At 46.9% G+C, this 18,756-nt stretch overlaps 3 protein-coding genes across 3 annotated transcripts; 2 read left to right on the forward strand and 1 right to left on the reverse strand.

Annotated features, from left to right (window-relative positions):
• The first annotated feature begins 121 nt into the window (after positions 1 to 121).
• On the forward strand, positions 122 to 2,760 carry LOC4335951 (26S proteasome non-ATPase regulatory subunit 11 homolog). The gene is made up of 2 exons (XM_015781043.3): positions 122 to 313; positions 1,290 to 2,760. The coding sequence occupies exon 2, from the start codon at positions 1,297 to 1,299 to the stop codon at positions 2,572 to 2,574; it is 1,278 nt and encodes a 425-aa protein (XP_015636529.1). The 5' UTR covers positions 122 to 313; positions 1,290 to 1,296; the 3' UTR covers positions 2,575 to 2,760.
• Positions 2,761 to 7,840: 5,080 nt separating this feature from the next.
• LOC4335952 (probable methyltransferase At1g29790) lies at positions 7,841 to 9,554 on the reverse strand. The gene has a single exon (XM_015779364.3). The coding sequence runs from the start codon at positions 9,476 to 9,478 to the stop codon at positions 8,069 to 8,071; it is 1,410 nt and encodes a 469-aa protein (XP_015634850.1). The 5' UTR covers positions 9,479 to 9,554; the 3' UTR covers positions 7,841 to 8,068.
• A 4,881-nt stretch (positions 9,555 to 14,435) lies between these two features.
• Positions 14,436 to 18,756, forward strand: LOC4335953 (ferric reduction oxidase 7, chloroplastic). Its single transcript, NM_001419357.1, has 9 exons — positions 14,436 to 14,855; positions 14,968 to 15,064; positions 15,450 to 15,647; positions 16,093 to 16,327; positions 16,569 to 16,896; positions 16,984 to 17,254; positions 17,355 to 17,610; positions 17,694 to 18,150; positions 18,282 to 18,756. Exons 1-9 carry the CDS (start codon positions 14,612 to 14,614, stop codon positions 18,470 to 18,472), a joined length of 2,277 nt encoding a protein of 758 aa, NP_001406286.1. The 5' UTR covers positions 14,436 to 14,611; the 3' UTR covers positions 18,473 to 18,756.

An 18,756-nucleotide genomic window follows, 5' to 3' on the forward strand; every position in this document is an offset into this window, starting at 1 on the left:
TTCCTTTCTTTTTTGAAAACACAAACGGGCCATAAAAAAATATTTTGCCACGGGAGCCCAAATCTACCGGGCTTGGGCCTTAGCCTTTACTTATCCCGGCGAGAGGCGTTGGGTCCCACCTGCCTCGCTACCTCCGACTTCGCCTCGTCCCCAACCCCAAGTATCTCGCACGCCGCCGAAAGCCGCAATCAGGCGATCCCCTCGCGCAGCTCTCACTCTCTCCACCGCCGCCGCCTTCGCCTTCGCCTTCGCCTTCGCCGCCGCAACTCTCCCTCCGCCGGAGTCGGCGTCGGCGTCCGCCGCAAGCAAGCTGGTAAGTAAGCCACGCCCCCCCCCCCCCCCTCTCTTCCTCCTCCGCATCCAGATCTCCTACTCCTCTTCTTCTTCTTCTCCAAGAAAGAAATCTTGGGAGCCCGAATATCGAGTTGGTCTCCGACTCCTCCTCGCCGCCTGCCCTAACTCGATCTCGCCTCCGTATATATATATATATATACAGCCGCACGCCGCCTGCGCCGATCTACGTCCCGCCCGCGAGGGTAGCAGGTGTAGCTGCTGCTTCCGCCGCCGCCGCCGCGGTGAGCGCCCGCACCGCACGGCGATGCTCTAGATCTGGAAGCCCTTTTAACTCTTTGCCCTAATCCAGCGCCTTTTTCCGACCCAATTTTGGGGTTGAGAGCTGAGTTACTAGAGATTTTTGGTTGCGACCTAGGGTTCATCGTCAAACCCGGGAGTTATTAGGGGCAGTCTTTAGTTTGCGATGCATCTAGATGAACAAGGGTGATTGGATATTTTCTTTTTTTTGTGTGTGTGTGTGTGAATTGATACTCTCGAGGATTGTGGCTTTGGTGTATCTTAGATGCAGCGGCTGGTTTAACCATTATCTGATAAAATACTCTGATGAGTTCTTGTGTCTATTTGGATAGCGCCTTTGTTTGCTTGCCCCAAAATTAGGAACAAATCTTGGCATGCCCGTTAGCAGAAATTTTCGGATAAATTTTGCAACACTTAAGCAAAGAGAGTTATAGAAGTCCCAGTCTTTTAGCTGTAGAGGATAAAAATTGTTCAGAAGAAGTTGTTTGGTTATATAATCTGGTGTTATTGTTCTCTGAGTATTGGTAAATTTTCAGTTGGGCACTGTGACAATTCACAGATGTAATAATGAAAACCACCAAACTGAAAAATAATTTTCCTGATAGTAATGTGCACTTTGGATTGTTTTCACGTTTGTTCTGGCTATTTCTGATTTGTTTTGTAACTCTCATTGTAACTTGTTTTCATTTTGCTGACAGAGCGATCATGTCTTCTATGGAATCATCGTACCTCCCTGCAACCACTGAGTCAATAGCGAAGGCTCAGGAAGCTAAAGATGCTTCGGAGTCCATTTCAATCCTTTACCGTGTTCTACAAGACCCGTCATCTTCTGCAGAGGCTCTGAGAACCAAGGAACTTGCAATTACAAATCTTACCAACTACCTCACTAAAGAGAACCGGGCTGAGGAGCTGCGAAACCTTCTAACCCAGCTCAGGCCTTTTTTCTCGTTGATTCCCAAGGCAAAGACTGCAAAAATTGTCCGTGGAATCATCGATGCTGTTGCCAAGATACCAGGAACATCTGAACTTCAGATCTCACTCTGCAAGGAGATGGTTGAATGGACCCGTGCTGAGAAGCGGACATTCCTCAGGCAGCGTGTGGAGGCAAGGCTAGCAGCCCTTCTGTTAGAGAATCAGGAGTACACTGAAGCGCTTACTCTCCTTACTGGTCTTATCAAGGAAGTCAGGAGGCTTGATGACAAGTTGCTTCTTGTGGACATTGACCTTCTGGAGAGTAAACTCCACTTTTCTCTGAGAAACCTGCCAAAGGCCAAAGCTTCATTGACTGCTGCTAGAACAGCAGCGAATGCCATTTATGTTCCACCAGCACAGCAGGGTACTATTGATCTGCAGAGTGGAATCCTTCATGCTGAAGAAAAGGACTACAAGACTGCATACAGCTACTTTTTTGAAGCATTTGAAGCATTCAGTGCCCTAGAAGACCCAAAGGCGATCTTCAGCTTGAAGTACATGCTCCTGTGCAAGATTATGGTTAACCAAGCTGATGATGTCGCAGGAATAATCTCATCTAAGGCTGGTTTGAAGTATCTGGGTCCTGATGTTGATGCTATGAAAGCTGTTGCTGATGCCTACTCAAAAAGATCTCTCAAGTACTTTGAAACTGCCCTTCGTGATTACAAGTCTCAACTGGAGGAGGACCCTATTGTGCACAGGCATCTTTCATCTCTGTATGATACCCTCCTGGAGCAGAACCTGTGCAGGCTGATTGAGCCCTACTCAAGGGTGGAGATTGCACATATTGCGGAGATGATTGAGTTGCCAGTTGATCATGTTGAGAAGAAGCTGTCGCAGATGATCCTTGACAAGAAGTTTGCAGGAACTCTGGATCAAGGTGCTGGCTGCCTCATTATCTTTGAGGATCCCAAGACCGAGGCAATCTTCCCTGCTACACTTGAAACTATTTCAAATGTTGGGAAGGTCGTCGACAGTCTTTACATGAGGTCTGCCAAGATCATGGCTTAAATGCCAAAATGTCTTTACAGTCATGTGCTAGTTATGTTGGCTATTATTTCATATTGCTTCAGTTCCCGTTGGTCTCCACAGACATTTAATCCTGCATATTGACATTTTGTTCTGCATGTTGGTCTCTCCTAGCTAAAAAAGGTACCCTGTCTTGAATGCGAACAAATACAATTTGCTGTTTCTTTACTTCCTATGTCATGAATGCCGGGTTAGCTTCTTTATGACCTTTTGATGTCACAATGTGCGCTTAGTAATTGCTGGCTGTCATTGCTGGAAAGAACATGCTTGTGTTTCATTGATGAACATTGCTGGAAAGAACATGTGCTTGGTAATGCATGTAAAAATTCTGATGAACATGCTTGTGTTTCATTGATGGTAGTCTTCCAATAGATACTCCCTCCGTCCTAGAATAGAAGAAATTTTAGAGTTGGACACGTTTATTAAGAAAGGTCCTAGAATAGAAGAAATTTTAGAGTTGGACATGGTTATTAAGAAAGTAGGTAGAAGTGAATGGTGGAGTTTTGTGATTGGATGAGTAATGAAGGTAGGTGGAAAAGTGAATTGTGGAGGGTTGTGATTGGTTGGGAAAAGAATGTTGGTCGAGAAGTTGTTATATTTTGGGACAAATCCTGAGGGCTAAAAGTTGTTATATTTTGGGACGGAGGGAGTACATGTTTTTATCTATTCTGTTTTCTGTTGAAGGTTTGGTCTTGGTGAATATATCATGAATAAAGCAACCCCATGAACTATGTTTTTATCTGTTCTGTTTTCTGTTGAAGGTTTGGTCTTGGTGAATATATCATGAATAAAGCAACCCCATGAACTATATTAGTGATGATCGATTGTTATTGGGGGGTAATTATGACATGCATGTAGCTGGATTCGATTTGCTGCTTATCTTTTTTATAGGACTGGTTTACCATACGGTAATTTACCCTTAACTTTTTATCTTTGACTAGCTCAGGCACGGTGGTAATTATGCCGATTACTTTTCATTTTGGTTGTTCTGTGCGGTGGTTCTTTATGTTTCTATCTACCGGTGATTTGTGTGGATATTTGTTGCTTCGTGCGTGTCAACTGATTATGATTTTTACTGTTCTACATGGTGTGTTGGCGGGTTTGTACTGTTTTCGTCGGTGTAGGTGTCGCTTTGCATGTTCTTTGTTTGCTGGCTCTGTGTCCATGCCCTGCTTTGTTGATTGCTCATATCCAGATTTGTTGTCCTAGGTGGAGTCCCATCCCCACCTAGGTTGGCTTTTTGTGGGACGGAGGGAGTATGTTGGCATCGAAGTATGCTCCTTTCGAAATAATTTCCAGATGTACAATGCAAAGTAGTTGCTTTGGGCTTTTGACTGTTGAGACATAAGGATTAGGTTTACGAGTTTTGTGTTTATGTTTCTTGGTCCAATTATCTTTTATATGAATTGCAGATTAGTACAAGGTCCGTGGATTGACTATGCTGTTAATCATCTTCTAAATCTCTGCATAAGTTACTTTACAGTATTTGTGATATAATCAGATGGTGATATCCACTGACTACTTTAGTCAAGCTTGGAAGAACAAAGGTAAGTACATGGAACTGAAAATGGCCACTTGGAGATGACAGCTCCATGCTCAGCTGTTGTAGCTGCCATTTGATTTCCCAGTTCCTCTGGAAGAAACAACCAGTAAAAAGGAGGCTAGCAGGAAGCAGCAGAAAATGCTAAGCATGCTAATTTTCCCATCATAGCATCGCTGTTTAGAGCATGCATTTTTTTTTGGTTCATAAGAGAAATTTCAGAAAGTAGAGCATTGCAATGTCAGAAATTAGGCTTTATTCCTTTTGTTTGACATCCTTTGCTGTTTGATATTTAATTTTCTAGATTGATCACTAGCTGATGTCTTTTCATTTTTTTAATATGTATTTCTGACTGGGTTGAAACTTCTCTTTCTAAAAAAAGGAAAAATAGTAACTGGTTACAAACCATTAAGCTGGATGTTAAGGTCGATGGCTTGCTCAAGCTGTCTGTGCAAATAACCATCCTCTCAACTGATGAAGTGACTTGAGTTCTCTTGTTGCCCTAAATATTTCTCTTTTTGAAGAAACTAACTTGCAAATGAATGCATTTTGTATGAACATATGAAGGAATTTGAGACTAGGAAGAATAAAAGGTAATAGATGCCTACCTCACTACCTCGCAGTCTTTGTCCACAGAATTGAAAATATGAGATGCATTCTTCAGATTTCTTTATGTCAAATGGAGCACTGTAATTGTGATGATGTGGCCTTGAGAGGCTGTTGTAAGTCATTGACTCATCGGCAATTATTCATGTGGATTTTTGGGTTGTGTTAGTTTTCCCCTTGTTGCTTCCTTTTGCCCATTTTCCTATAGGGGTTCATTGCCTTTCACATCTTGAGTTCTTGACCATGCTTATTTCTTACATGTAATGAACAAATGCAAGGATAGTTTTAAGAGTGATATTTTGGGTATTGACCAGTCCAGATATGTTTGCAAGTTTCCATTAGCGAATGCTTCCACGAGATTTGTTTGTTTGAATTTTGTTCAATTTATTTAAAGAGCCATTCTGTTGCCAAACTTTTGAGTTGTGTACAATGTTTGTGAGATCATGGTATTAGTTAGACGAAATTTGTTCTTTTGAAGTTTGAAGCCACTCAATAACGTAAAATTAGTCATATACAGTTTTCAACTGAAGTACTCATCTATCTCTCTATCTATTATAAGTTTAAGATGTTTTTGTATTAAGTTTCGTACGTCGCCTAAGTCCGATTGCGCCTGATATCGTCTCCGCGTGCGAAGCAGTTCACGTCCGATTCTTGTGTGACTGTCCTTTCCGTGTTGAACACGCCGACCGAAGTTTCTGTCCGGAGGCAAGACAGCGATGGGCACGCATCTGCAGAGGAAAAGCAGAGGCCGGCTAATCCATCTACTCGCACGGCTCACATAATTCGCTGCCCCTGTCACCGTACAGTGGTGATTTTGTGGCAAATTGCTATGTCCACCCAAGCTTTTTTCAGATTGTCGCTTTGTGCATGTAGCGGGGAATTAATTCATCTACACTGCTATGTCCACCCAAGCTTTTTTCAGTTTTTGCTAAGCTCACATGCCAAATTACTAGGAGGTTTTTATGAAGATCAAAATACTTCTTTTTTCACCCAAAGTGTATCGCGTTTCTGCTAGGTTCACACAGGTTTATACTCATAAATAGAATTTATTCCCAATGATGAGTTTGGAGTATGGTATACCTCTTCTGGATTAAGGGTGTTACGGTTTATTGTCTAAGTGACTATTTGGCACACAATGATTTTGTAACATCATGAGGTTGTTTGGAGATTAAAGATTTTTATACTACAAGACGAAATTCGTCTCAAGGTGGAGATTGCGAAATATGTGATCTGAATTTCAGCATACAATATATTTGGGTTATGGCCTATTTGGATCCTGGGCACTAAACTTTAATCCCTGTCACATCGGATATTTGGAGACTAATTTAGAGTATTAAACATAGACTACTTATAAAACTAATTACACAGATAGATACTGATTTACGAGATGAATCTATTAAGCCTAATTAATTCATAATTAGCACATATATACAGTAGCACTACATTGTCAAATCATAGATTAATTAGGCTTAATAGGTTCATCTCACAAATTAGCCTCCATCCGTGCAATTAGTTTTGTAAGTATCTATATTTAATACTCAAAATTGGTGTCAAAACATCCGATGCAACAGGGATTAAACGTTAGTTCCTAGATCTAAACTTGGCCTTAGTTACCTAATAGGACTTTGTATTACAGGATTAGTTTCCTAATAGGGTTTAGAGTCTTTGCATATTAGGACTTCTAGATTTCTCCTTTATATATCTCTTGTATACCGCATGGGAAAGATGTGATAGCCCAGTGTATCATCTACGTTTGTTGCAACTCATCTATACTGATCATTGCCGATCGTCGCCCATGGTTTTTTCCCATAAGGACTTTCCATATAAAATTCGTGTATCCGTTATGCATCTATTTTCATAACAAGGAAGACTTAACTATCTAACTGGATGTAGTAGGTTGTGCATCGATGCAAAAACCATAGCAGGGCTCCCATTTTCATCGAGCAAATAATGGTCAGTTCCTTTTGATCAACCTTGAGCTTAAAGTAGGATATACTGCGGACTTAATATATGTAAGATTAAAATTTCTGTAACCGTTGCAACGCACGGGCATTTTTTCTAGTGTAATCCAAGGTATGCTATTTTATACGTCTGAGTACTCTTTTGGCCAATGGAGTAAATCTTTTGTTTAATCCCTATTTGCATGCCGCGCGCGGCGATAACCGTATCTATTCTTCATACCAAATGCCTAATAATAAGCCGTTTTTGTCCATCGATCGTGTTCCCTCGATTTATGAGTGGCGCTAATGGAGTTTCTCTTATATATTAGCTGAACTATCAGCACAAGTACAACTCGTTCTCACCAAAAGTACAAAAGCTATCATGTCAGCTAATCTGGTCAGCCGGTGGATCAGAGACACAACTATTCGTCAACTGTTATTCACAATAAACTGAATTTATAAGAAGCGACCTGTAGTTTCATCTAATGCAAGGAGGCATTTAGTGTTCTGTAACAAATTAATATACTGAATTATTTGTTCGAAAATGTTTCTGAAAACAATCTGAATACTGATTCTCCGACTACCAATTCTCAGGTCTGTGCTTCGGTTGGAGTCTAGGTCCGCGGGTGGAGGTTCGCGAGGGGATATTCTGAACCAGCCGCTATGGCATATTGCCAGCCGATACAACTTAAAAGCGAGACCAAACACTCTATACTATTACTCTAAACATCGAATGCAATGAGAAATTCTTCGACAGACGGACGTGTCACAATCCCAGTATGATCTCACATCCGCACAAAGCAGAACTGCAAAGTAATGGGAAACTCTTTTGATACCTTAAGGCTATATCCCCTTATTTTTGACATGGTATTCAAATAACCATAAATACAAAAAAAATTGATATGATAATCAATATAAAAATATCAAATTTGATTGTGAATAGTGTGTACTATTTGCACTTAAATTTGTTTTTTTTCCTACTTGTACACGTTGAATTTGAATTTGCATGTTTGTGAAGTGATATCTCACATGCTGATATATCTTGTTATTTTTTTCAAATTTTTTTAATAACTTTTTAGACGACATACACGAAAGAAGGGTCATCCCCTCCAGTGATAAAAATCCACCTCCCAGATAAGCAAGAAGCAAACGCTGAATTATTTGTCGTATAATGTTTCTGGAAACAATCTGAATCCTTTTGCCACAAATATCTCAGTATATCACTCACCTTCCCTACAAGGCTACTACTTTTCTTTTTCTGAATTATCTGAACATTCCTCTGTCCATCAACTGCTACGCGCGCAAAATCAGAAACAGCCAAGGAAAAAGCGCAATCGCCGTCACCATCGCCGCCGGCGACGCGTGTCGTCGGCGGCGACGGCGATCTCGATCATGTCAAGGGCTTCTCGAGCAGCGCCGAGAGGTACCACTCGTTCCTCTCGGCGCCGAGGTCGAGCTTGCGGCTGGCCTTCCACCGGAGGCGGCGGAACCCGACGCGGTCCAGGATGGGGGCGTAGGTGTCGTTCAGCCGCGGGCCGACGCAGGCGAAGTGGTCCAGCCAGAACACGCCGCCGGGGCGGAGCACCCGGTACACGTCGAACAGCGCGAGCTCCAGCACGGCGCCGGGCACCCACCCGCCGAGCTGCATCGCGTGCACGATGTCCATCACTCCATCGGCGAGCGGCAGCCGCTGCGCCAGTGACAGCTGCAGCGGCACGAGCCCGCGCGACGCCACAAACGCGCTGAACGGCGCGCCCACGTCCAGCGTCGTGGTCACCACGGTCACGCCGCGCTCCCGCATCCGCGCCGCGAACGTGCCCGCGCCGCCGCCGATGTCCAGCCCGACGCGCACCGTCCCGGGCGCCCGCGACGCCAGCACGCCGTCGATGCTGAACCCGGGCCCGCCGTTGTCGGACATCCACCGCCGCCGCTCCTTCCCGCCCGCGGCGAGGTCGAAGCAGTCTTTGCACTCGTACGACCCGCCGCCGCCGCCCCTGGCGCGGGCGCGGCCGACGAGGCAGGTGTAGTTCTTGCACGCGTAGGGGGACCAGTTCACCGTGGTGTCCGGCGGGATGGACCAGAGGCTCCCGGGGAGTGGGGCCGGCTCGACGTACCTCGCCGGCGACCTCGGCCTGCACCGCCGGCGAGGCAGCGGCTCGCACCCCTTGAGGATGAGCTGCAGCTCGAGGGCGTCGGCGTCGTCGGGGCACTCGCCGCCGGCGTCGTACGCCATGTACCGCGCGAGCTCGTCCTGGAAGTTGCGGCACGCGAAGCCGACGCCCGGGTGGAGCTCGTCGGTGCCGAGCTTGGCGGAGAACCCGAGCGGCAGCCGGTGCGGCTCGGTGGCGAGCCTGAGCTCGCCGGTGGGCTCCTCGGGCCACCCGTCGAATCCCCGATCCGCCGCCGCCGGCTTGTCCCCGTGGGCGGCGCCGAGCCCGGCGAGCACGGACTCGAGGAGGAGCGACGACGCGTTGCACTGCGCGCGGAGCGCCGCGACCTCCGCGCGCGCCGCGGCGAGCGCCGCGCGCGTGGCGCCGAGGTCGCGCAGCAGCGCCGAGGAGTCCCAGAGGTGGATGCTCGGCGCCGCCGCCCCCGCCGGCAGGCGGAGCGACAGCGACGCGCCGGAGAAGAGGTAGACGGAGACGAGGTTCGTGGCGATGACGAGGAGTAGGAGCTTCATCTTGGACCGCGGCGGCGCCGGCGGCCTCGCCGCCGGCGAGCGGTGCGCGCCGTCCATAATCGCCGCGTCAAGCTGCTGCTGCTGCGACGTGGGGATCCGGAGCTTGGTCGACGTGTGCATGGCCACCACCACCAACGCGAGCTGGCGATCGGCAACGCAGCCAAGAAACCAGCTGTGGCGCCGCCTCGAGATTGGCGCGCGCGCGGGCGCTATTCCCGTCTCTACGTTAATTCTCTATGTTAGTGCGAATAGCTTGCAATCTCCGCGAATTAGGCGTAAGTTTACAACTCTTTCGGCGAGGCGGTAACATTTGCTCGATGATTTGTGCGATTTGGTTTTCAAATTTTGATAAAAAAAGAGTCCTGAGGCCTCGTTCTTTTCTCCTACAAAACTTGATACACTTTTGGATACTCGTGACACGCTTTTTAAATTGTTAAACGTTTCGTGCGAAAACTTTCTATATGAAAGTTGTTTTAAAATACAAGATTAATTCATTTTTCAAGTTTGTAATAATTAAAACTTAATTAATTACACGTTATTTCTACCTCGTTTTGCGTAAAACACTTAATTTTTATCTTTATTTTCAGGAGATTCAATCAACTCATGATGTTATTATCAGCTTGAATTTGAAATGCGTGAGATGCGTTTGTGCTGATGAAACTTAATCACTTATGAGTAATGAGGCTATCAGCTTGGAGAATGAATTGGGGGTGAAGTTTTCAGGTGTGTGCGTGACTGCTCTTTTGACTTTGGATTTGCTTCCACATGGCTCGATCTAGCGCTTGCTTTGAGAAGAGAAAAGAGATAGTAAGATTTGCTGTGCAAGGCATCATCGGCTTCGGTTCAGCTTGTGCTGGTTGCCGCTGTACTACACGGCAAAGTGATCAGACAGACGAATTTTTTGGCCGGGTCCAAGAGTCAGAGAGAGGACCCACTTGTGGTCCTCGTGGGCCTTAGGTCGGTGGCCCTGTTGCCCTTTTCCCAGGCCAGCCCATATATCATATGGGCCAGGACATGAGCTTTGCCAAACAAGGCCGGGTGGTGTAGCTACTGGTAGCTGTCAGAATTAATAGGATAATAAAGTATTGTATTACCTTTCAGAATCGATTTTGCTATATATTTGTCGATAAATTTTCTCCTAAAAATTTGACAGATGTAATTACAGTACAATCGTAGTGTAATTACACTGTAACTATAGTGTAACTTGTATGTAACTTTCAAAAATCTCTTTGTAATATGTTATTTCGGTAAAATGGAGGTTGTGGGAACAAATTCTTACACATATGTTTGTGCTGTGATTTTTTTTCTTCCTCACCAAAACAAATCTTGTAATAGATTTAACGATTCAAAATTACGTGAAACTTATATGCAAGTTACACTGTAGTTACATGCAAGTTACAATGTAATTATATATAAGTTACAGTGTAATTACACTACGATTGTACTATAATTACATCTGTCAAATTTTTAGGAGAAAATTTGTCGACAAATGTATAGGTGGTCCCTTTCCCAGCTTTAAAAACTAATGTAAATTGGCTTCTTTGATGGTTTGAAAATACTGATGTGACATATTGTCCGCGATCACACTCGCTCAACCACCATAGACTCCGCGCCGGTTGTTGACAACCATAGCAGAGCATAGTAGAAGGGGAATGCGACTGCGCCAATATATGATGCCATAAGGGGCCCGTCCCACGACAGAGGTGGAAGGTCATCAAGCCGAGAGATCACGAGTGACCGTGGAAGCGAGGAGGTGGACCAGTGGCTGAGGTCGACGCAAAATCATCGTGGCGAGACTGGCGTTGGGTTATGGAATGGGCCTAGGCGGAAGAGACAAGGTCGACGGCCATGCGGTGGTGTGGGCCGCGAAGGACAGCCAACGATGGATGGCCAATGATATAAAGGACGACGAGGAATATCGTGGCAATGACCAGAAGCTGATGCATAGCCAGGACGGTGCAGTGGCGATGAAGATGGTTTGGTGGAGATCGGTCGATGGCAATGGAGATGAGGCCTTCCTCCCGGAGGTGGCAACAAGAGGAGAGTGATGTCGAGAAGTGCTAGAGCTGCAACATGGTGGAAGCGAGGAAGCAAATTATTGTGGAGCATAGGGTGCAACTTGGGCGGAACGCGGCCTCGATAGCACAAAGCTCGGCCAACGCAGAAGACCAATGCTCGCACCATTCCGTGCGCTCTAGCGCTCGACGAGGTGCTCGATGGCTCATGTTGCCCCCTCCATGCCAACTCCACCACCAACCTGCCACCTAGCCCCTAAGAAAGAGCACACTAACTAGTCATGGTGTTGGCCACCACCATCGAGCACTTCGAGAGGAAGCGGGCTACGTGGGTTCTCTTTGGTGACACCAGTTGCGTGGGGCTTGGCCCCGAGGGTCGATGTAGGGGCTCTCCCGAGCGATGACGGTGATCGGTGTTTACAAAACGTGTGTGAAACGAGAGAAGTGAAGTTGGGAACATTGATTCCCGCGCATGCTTCCGAAGCTGCTAAATGATGTGTTTTATCAAAAAAAAATTATAGAAAAGTTCTTTAATATATATATATATATATATATATATATATATAATATAATATTATCTAATACTCTATCCGTCTCATAGTAAACACAGTTGTGGGTTTCAGTGTCCAACTTTGACCATTCATCTTATTTCAAATATTTTTATGATTAGTATTTTTATTGTTATTAGATGATAAAATATGAATAGTGTTTTATGTGTGACTTAACTTTTAGAAATTTTTCATATTTTTTTTAAATATGTATGACGGTCAAACGTTTGGTACGGAAACTTATGGCCGCACTTATAATGGAACGGAGGGAGTACGTAACTAGAAAATAAGCGCGCTTTTTGGCGCGCTATTTTCATAGCCCGTGTGTAATCTTAATGTTGAAATTTTACTGAACCATACCAGAGTCAATGTGCCTCTAATGTTATAAAATTTGATTATTAAAAATATAGTTCGTTAAAATTAGCACCTCAAAGTAAAAAATGTATTTTATGAAGGCAAGGAGTATTTTTAATGGTATATTATATTTACATGTGTTTTATGATGGTTTAAAATATCAATTTCTCAATACCTACTTTTTTAAGAAAATAATTTTAATTCATTTGTTTGTGTTCTCGAATAATCATCACGAAGTCGGTTTCATTTCTCATCCATTAGCTAGACATGTGTTCGTAGTTTTCTTCTTTTTTTCACAACATAAATAATTCCGGTCTCTTCTTGGGACATATAATGCGTGCACTTAGCTATTACCATTAGAGCATACAGTTATTTTCATGCCCTTTCTAAAAAAAATTCATGCCCCCCAACATTGAAAAATATTAATATTTATCATATATAAATTTTGGGACTGTCTATACGTCATTTGACAGAAAACCCCTAAAAATCTTGTAAATTCTGGACCATCCGATTACTTTAAGATTCGTGCAGAGAAACCCAACCCTAAAAATCTTCTCATACTCCTTTCTCCCGACACTACGCTGTTGCTCCCTAGCTGCGATCCGCACCGCACCTCCGCCGCCGCTCCCCCGGCTAACCTCCTCCCCTTCCCCCTCTTCCCTCTTCCTTCTCCTCCCTCCTCGAGCCACCGGCGGCGAGATGCCCCCGCCGCCAACGCCAGCCCACCGCAATCCTCCATCCCTGCGGCTCCGGTGTCGCCGCCGCCTTGCCTCCCGCCTGATCTGCTGCCCACTGCTGGGCCGCCGCGTCCCATGACCATCCTTCTAAGCCCGGCCACCTCCCCATTCTTCCCCCTCCCACCCCACCCTACCCTGAGATCCTAATTCGTCGGTCCTCTGCCAAAGTTTGGGTTGTTGCCGGTGCCGGAAAAGAAGAGAAGATCACCGGTGTTGGAGAAGAGGCATCTGGAGCACGAATCACGAAGCACATCCGCTGATCCAAAATTTATAAAATTTTGGAATGCATTTTCTGTAGACACATAAGCTTAGCAATTCCGATAATTTTTTTATTCGATGTTCTTTAACAATTGTACATATAAGTCAAATTTTCAATGAGCAGCTCACATAAGCTAGCTTAATAGATACTATATGTTAATACATGGAAACAAGTAATCAAGTTACGACATGGGATTTCAGTTACACAGACTTGTAACGGTTCTAATGATCAGGTGGATTAATTCCCTTGAAGCTGAGGCCACGGGAAGTCTATCGATGTTTCATTTTTTTCAACTCACACGTCATTTTTCTTTTACCTCATATATAGCTCCAGTTTATCTTCATATCCAACCCTGCCACGTGGTCCAATCCAAATCCGGCAAAACGGCCGGCTTGAGATTAGTACTTCGCTAATGATTATCATCCCCTCCTACCTCCCGAACACTCCTGTGGGCCACTGGGCCCCACGCGGGAGCTGTGTGCCGGGCCCACCGCCCTCGTCTCCCTCTCATCCGCGGGTGGTAACCCCTCTCCACACTCCTGTCGCTGACGCTGCTGCTCCCGTCGGAGGAGACGTCGGAGTCGCGGTTCCTTCTTTCCCCGTCGATCGCCGAGGACCACGAGCACGCCCACGAACTGGCAAATCCTTCGCTACGAGCGGATAAGAGGCCCCGCCACCGCGCGGCGCTGTCCCACCCCGCCAGCCACCGGAAATTCCCTTGGCTGGGGAAAATCTCCGCGCAACAACTACGGTTAATTTTGGAGAATATCCTTGGCGTTTACGCCTTCGCAGGAGATGAAAACCGCAGCCATTCGTCTGAATTTCGATTTGACAGTTCGTGCGGTGCGGCTCCCAATAATTTCTCTCTTTTTTCCCCCTTAATCACATACCCTCCCCCTCCCGTTCCCCAACGTGTGGTACTGTAATTTCCCCCCTGATAATTCAGGCGATTTCCGTGGCAGATTTGTCCGGTTTTTTCACGAACTAAATCATCTGTAAAGATTTGTGAAAAAAAATATATTACCCGCTGAAAAATCAATCGAGGCATACGGAGATTTGGCTGGGGCCTTCACGAATCAGGAGCACACGTTGGATGTGTGGCTCTCGCCAAGCTCGCTCGGCCACTGTCCCCAACTGCAACCACCTGGCGATGACGCCTCCCGTACACTCTCCTCACCGATGATCCATCGCCGTCGCCATTGCCAGCGACCGGCGCCCGCGAGGACCTCGCGTCTTGGCCGCATAAAGCGGCGGCAGCAGCGCCCCCTGGCCCTGGCTGGTCGAGGGGAGGGCGCGAGTTTCCGTGGATTCCGCGGCTCTACCGTTCACAGCCGCTCGCCATGACGCCATCCATGATGGCGCAAGAACGGGGGGAGCCGCTCCTGCAGAGCGGCAATGGCGCCGCCGGCGGGGGAGCCAAGGGGTGGCCGCCGCCGGCGCTGGCCAGGACCGTGCTCAAGGTCCTCATGTGGGCGGTGTTCCTCACCTGGGCCGCCGCGATCTTCTTCTACCCGACCAAGCCCGCGCAGGCGGCGTTCGAGGGTTGGATGGCGGCCACCAAGCAGTCCCTCTTTGGCATCACCGGTACAGAATTCTCAAGAAAATCTCCCCAAGTTTTCCATCCCCTCTCTTTCCCCAATTTTGCAATCAAAAGCAAGTGAAAGAACCTAAAGCTTTTTTTTTTTGGTTCTTGCAGGGAGTATTTTCCTCGCATTCAGCGCGCCGATTCTGATCGTCGCGGCTCTGGCGTACGTCTACATCTCCGCCTTCCCGAGTGACCATATCCATGTGGAGTAAGTCTTTCTTTAATCTTCTCGTGTGTATCTGAGAATTCTGTGGGGGAATCTGGTGTTCCTAGTCAACTTCTATTCTGAATTGTCGGGGATGGAGACGGTTAGTCAGTACAAAAATCACTGGGGATGGATCTGTCGCTGAACATTCAGGCTGTTTGTTGATTTAAGCACACATAATTCTGTGAATATTTGCTTTATGGATAAAATTATATAATTCAGACTGTAGGTGAGCCTGTTTGATATGAAGACCATCACGGTTGATTGAAATCTAACCTCGCAACAGTCAAAGTTCAGAAAATAGCACTGCATACTTTGTATTCTTATATATTTGAGAGTGACCTGATTCATGCCTACAGCTCACTGTTATTTACCTCTTTGATATCAGGAAGAACAAGCTGAAGACACTGTGTTTCCGGCTCTGGACTTTCCCTGTTCTTGTGGACGGGCCTTTCGGGGTTGTCTCCGCGGTAGAATTCATCGGAATCGTCCTGTTTATCGTCTATGTTGTCTATTCAATGACCTATTACGCTGTGGAGAGCGTGAGTCTCATCTCAAAATTTGGCCAGATTTCGCTTACTTACAGGTATGCTGTAAATACCGTATATGAAGTACTAGTACTATATCTTTTGGGGAAAGAGTAGCCTCTGTGTTAGATAGTTAGAGCAAACGGTGTGATGCACTGAAACTGAAGAACTATGTAATACTGATGCATGCATTGAGTATATGAGTGACAAGAGTTGATTATTACATATATCCTTTTCGTTTCAATATGTAACTAAACCCTATAGGTGCTGAAGTTTTTTTTAGAAAAAAAAGAGAGAACAAGATGCTGAAGTATTGTGTAGTTGAATGTAAGGCAAGTTGTGATGTTCAGAAAAATGTTGGTGGATGAAGACACTACTGCATACATGTACAGTACTGATTTAAAATGTGCAGTTTGTGCTACTATTGATGATATTGCTGAAAATTGTACTACTAACTCAGATATGATCTCAACACACTTCTAACATTCTGTATGCTTTTTGCAGCGAGTTGCTATTGTACATTATTGGCCTCCGGTTCGGATCGATCGGGTTGTTTTGCATGGCTTTCCTGTTCCTCCCTGTCTCAAGGGGTTCAGTTCTTCTCCGGCTTATTGATATTCCATTTGAGCATGCTACTAGATACCACGTCTGGCTCGGCCATCTCACAATGGCTCTCTTCACATTACATGGCCTATGCTATGTGATCGCATGGTCTCTCGAGGGGAATCTACTTGGAGAAGTAAGAATGATTTAGAATCATTCAGGCAAATGATTTGCTATGACCAATGTCCTGTGTGTTAGTTACTGTCCATCTTCTTAAGTAAATAAGCAACAGATAAATCACACTACTGAATACACTGATATATTAAAAAAAACTGTTAAACCTGTTGTTACAACTTACAAGTGTCATCTACTCTGTTTTGGAGGTTAGACATCTGGTGAAAACTTTCTAATTTTTTTCTTCTTGTTGTTATTGTTAGTTGGCTGCATGGAAAGAAATCGGAGTGGCAAACTTACCCGGTGTGATCAGCTTGGCAGCCGGCCTGCTAATGTGGGTGACATCACTCCACCCAGTGAGGAAGACATACTTCGAGCTCTTCTTCTACACCCACCAGCTCTACATAATCTTCGTCGTGTTCCTGGCATTTCACGTTGGCGACTTCATCTTCAGCTTCTCGGCCGGACCCATCTTCCTCTTCATGCTCGATCGCTTCCTGAGGTTCTGGCAATGCAGGGCCAAGGTGGACATCATCTCGGCCTCATGCCGCCCTTGCGGAACCGTGGAACTAGTCTTCTCAAAGCCAGCAAGTAAAGAACATGTCCTGCATTCTGTTGATCACTGATCCATCGATGTTGCCACAGTTGGTTGAACAGATTTGTGCCTCTGCTCTGCAGGTCTCCGGTACAATGCTCTCAGCTTCATCTTCGTTCAGGTGAGGGAGCTGTCGTTCTTGGAGTGGCACCCGTTCAGTGTGTCTTCGAGCCCCATGGATGGAAGATACCACATGTCGATCCTGATCAAGGTGCTTGGATCATGGACTGAAAAACTGAGGGGCATCATCACTGATGCCCAGGAACAGGGCAGGAATGGCTCTGAGTCAGAGACCGGCCGGATCACCGCCTGCGTGGAAGGGCCTTACGGGCATGAATCGCCATACCACCTGATGTGAGCTTTCAGTTAAATCGTAACATTGGTGATTTGGTGCCGATGGCAATTGAATTTTGGCTCAAGATTTCTGTTTTGTGTTGTGCTTGTATTTGTTCAGGTACGAGAATCTCATCCTGGTGGCCGGAGGCATCGGCATATCACCGTTCCTGGCGATCCTGAGTGACATAATCCATAGGATCGAGGAAGGCAAACCATGCATGCCCAAGAATGTGCTGGTGCTGTGGTCGGTGAAGAAGTCCAACGAGCTCTCGCTCCTTTCTGCCGTCGACGCGCAGTTCATCAGCTCGTCTGTCTCTGACAAGCTACATCTCGACATCCAGGCCTTCGTGACCCAAGAATCCCAACCTCCATTGGTAAGAGCATATAGTAGTTCTTGATCAATGCGTTTGTTCCATGAGATTTGTGGCAATTGGCATTTGGCAATTTGTGGTTGCAGGAAGAAGGCATTGTTGGGGATGACCAGAAGGCGACCGGCATGTTCGTCAAGAACGGGACGACCATGTCCGGGCTGGTCGGCACCGGGAACAACTTCTGGGCGGGCATGTACTTCGCCGCGTCCACGCTGGGCTTCGTCCTGGCGTACGCGCTGGCGCAGGCGTACTACGTGCGGCGCCTCAACGTGTTCGCGTGGTGGCACCTGGGCCTCGTGTTCGTGCTGTGCATGGCCGCCGGCGTCGCGCTCCCCGGCGGCCTCGTCGTCCTCCTGTGGCACCTGTCCGAGAAGCGGAAGGCGGAGGACGACAGGTGGGACGCCGCCGCCGCCGCCGTCCCGCGCGCACAGGACGGCGAGGAGGAGGCCGAGCAGACAACGAACGGCGCCGACGCGGCCGACGGCGGCGTCAGCCTCGCCGCGGTGAAGACGACGCGGTACGGGTGCCGGCCACAGTTCGAAGGTACGCCACCACGCACCACACCACACCAATGCCGCGACGCGAACGCCGGCGCGCTGCGCTGTGGGCGACCGGGCCGCGACGTGCTTAATAAACCTGACCTGCGGTTGTTTTCGTTTTCGTTTTGCGTTCAGCGGAGTTCGCGGCGTTCGCGGAGAAGGCCGGCGGCGGCGCGGCGGACGTGGGCGTGCTGGTGTGCGGGCCGCCGGGGCTGCAGGCGAGCGTGGCGAGGGAGTGCAGGTCGCACAACCTCGGCCGCCGCGGCGGGAGGCGCCGCCGCGCCGGCGCCGTCTTCCATTTCAACAGCCACAGCTTCGACCTGTAGTCTGTAGACCAGAGCTAGTACGACACTCTGCGCAGGTGGCGAACATATTAATTTTTAATTGATAATAGTAGTTAATATGTACTGTATAAAATAACTAAAGATTAAAATTATAGCCGAGGCCCTGCACCAATAGTAAATCCATCCATCCATCCTGTTTCCTGTACAGTACACTACACATACGACAAGCTCGCCGTCGTCGGCGCGTGCATGTATATATTCTGCATGATCGGAAACGTGAGCATACGTGAAGGCATTACGAATTCACATACGTCATATGAAGTTTC

This window comes from Oryza sativa, chromosome 4 (genome assembly GCF_034140825.1).
Source record: "Oryza sativa Japonica Group chromosome 4, ASM3414082v1".
NCBI classification, from domain to species: Eukaryota; Viridiplantae; Streptophyta; class Magnoliopsida; order Poales; family Poaceae; genus Oryza; species Oryza sativa.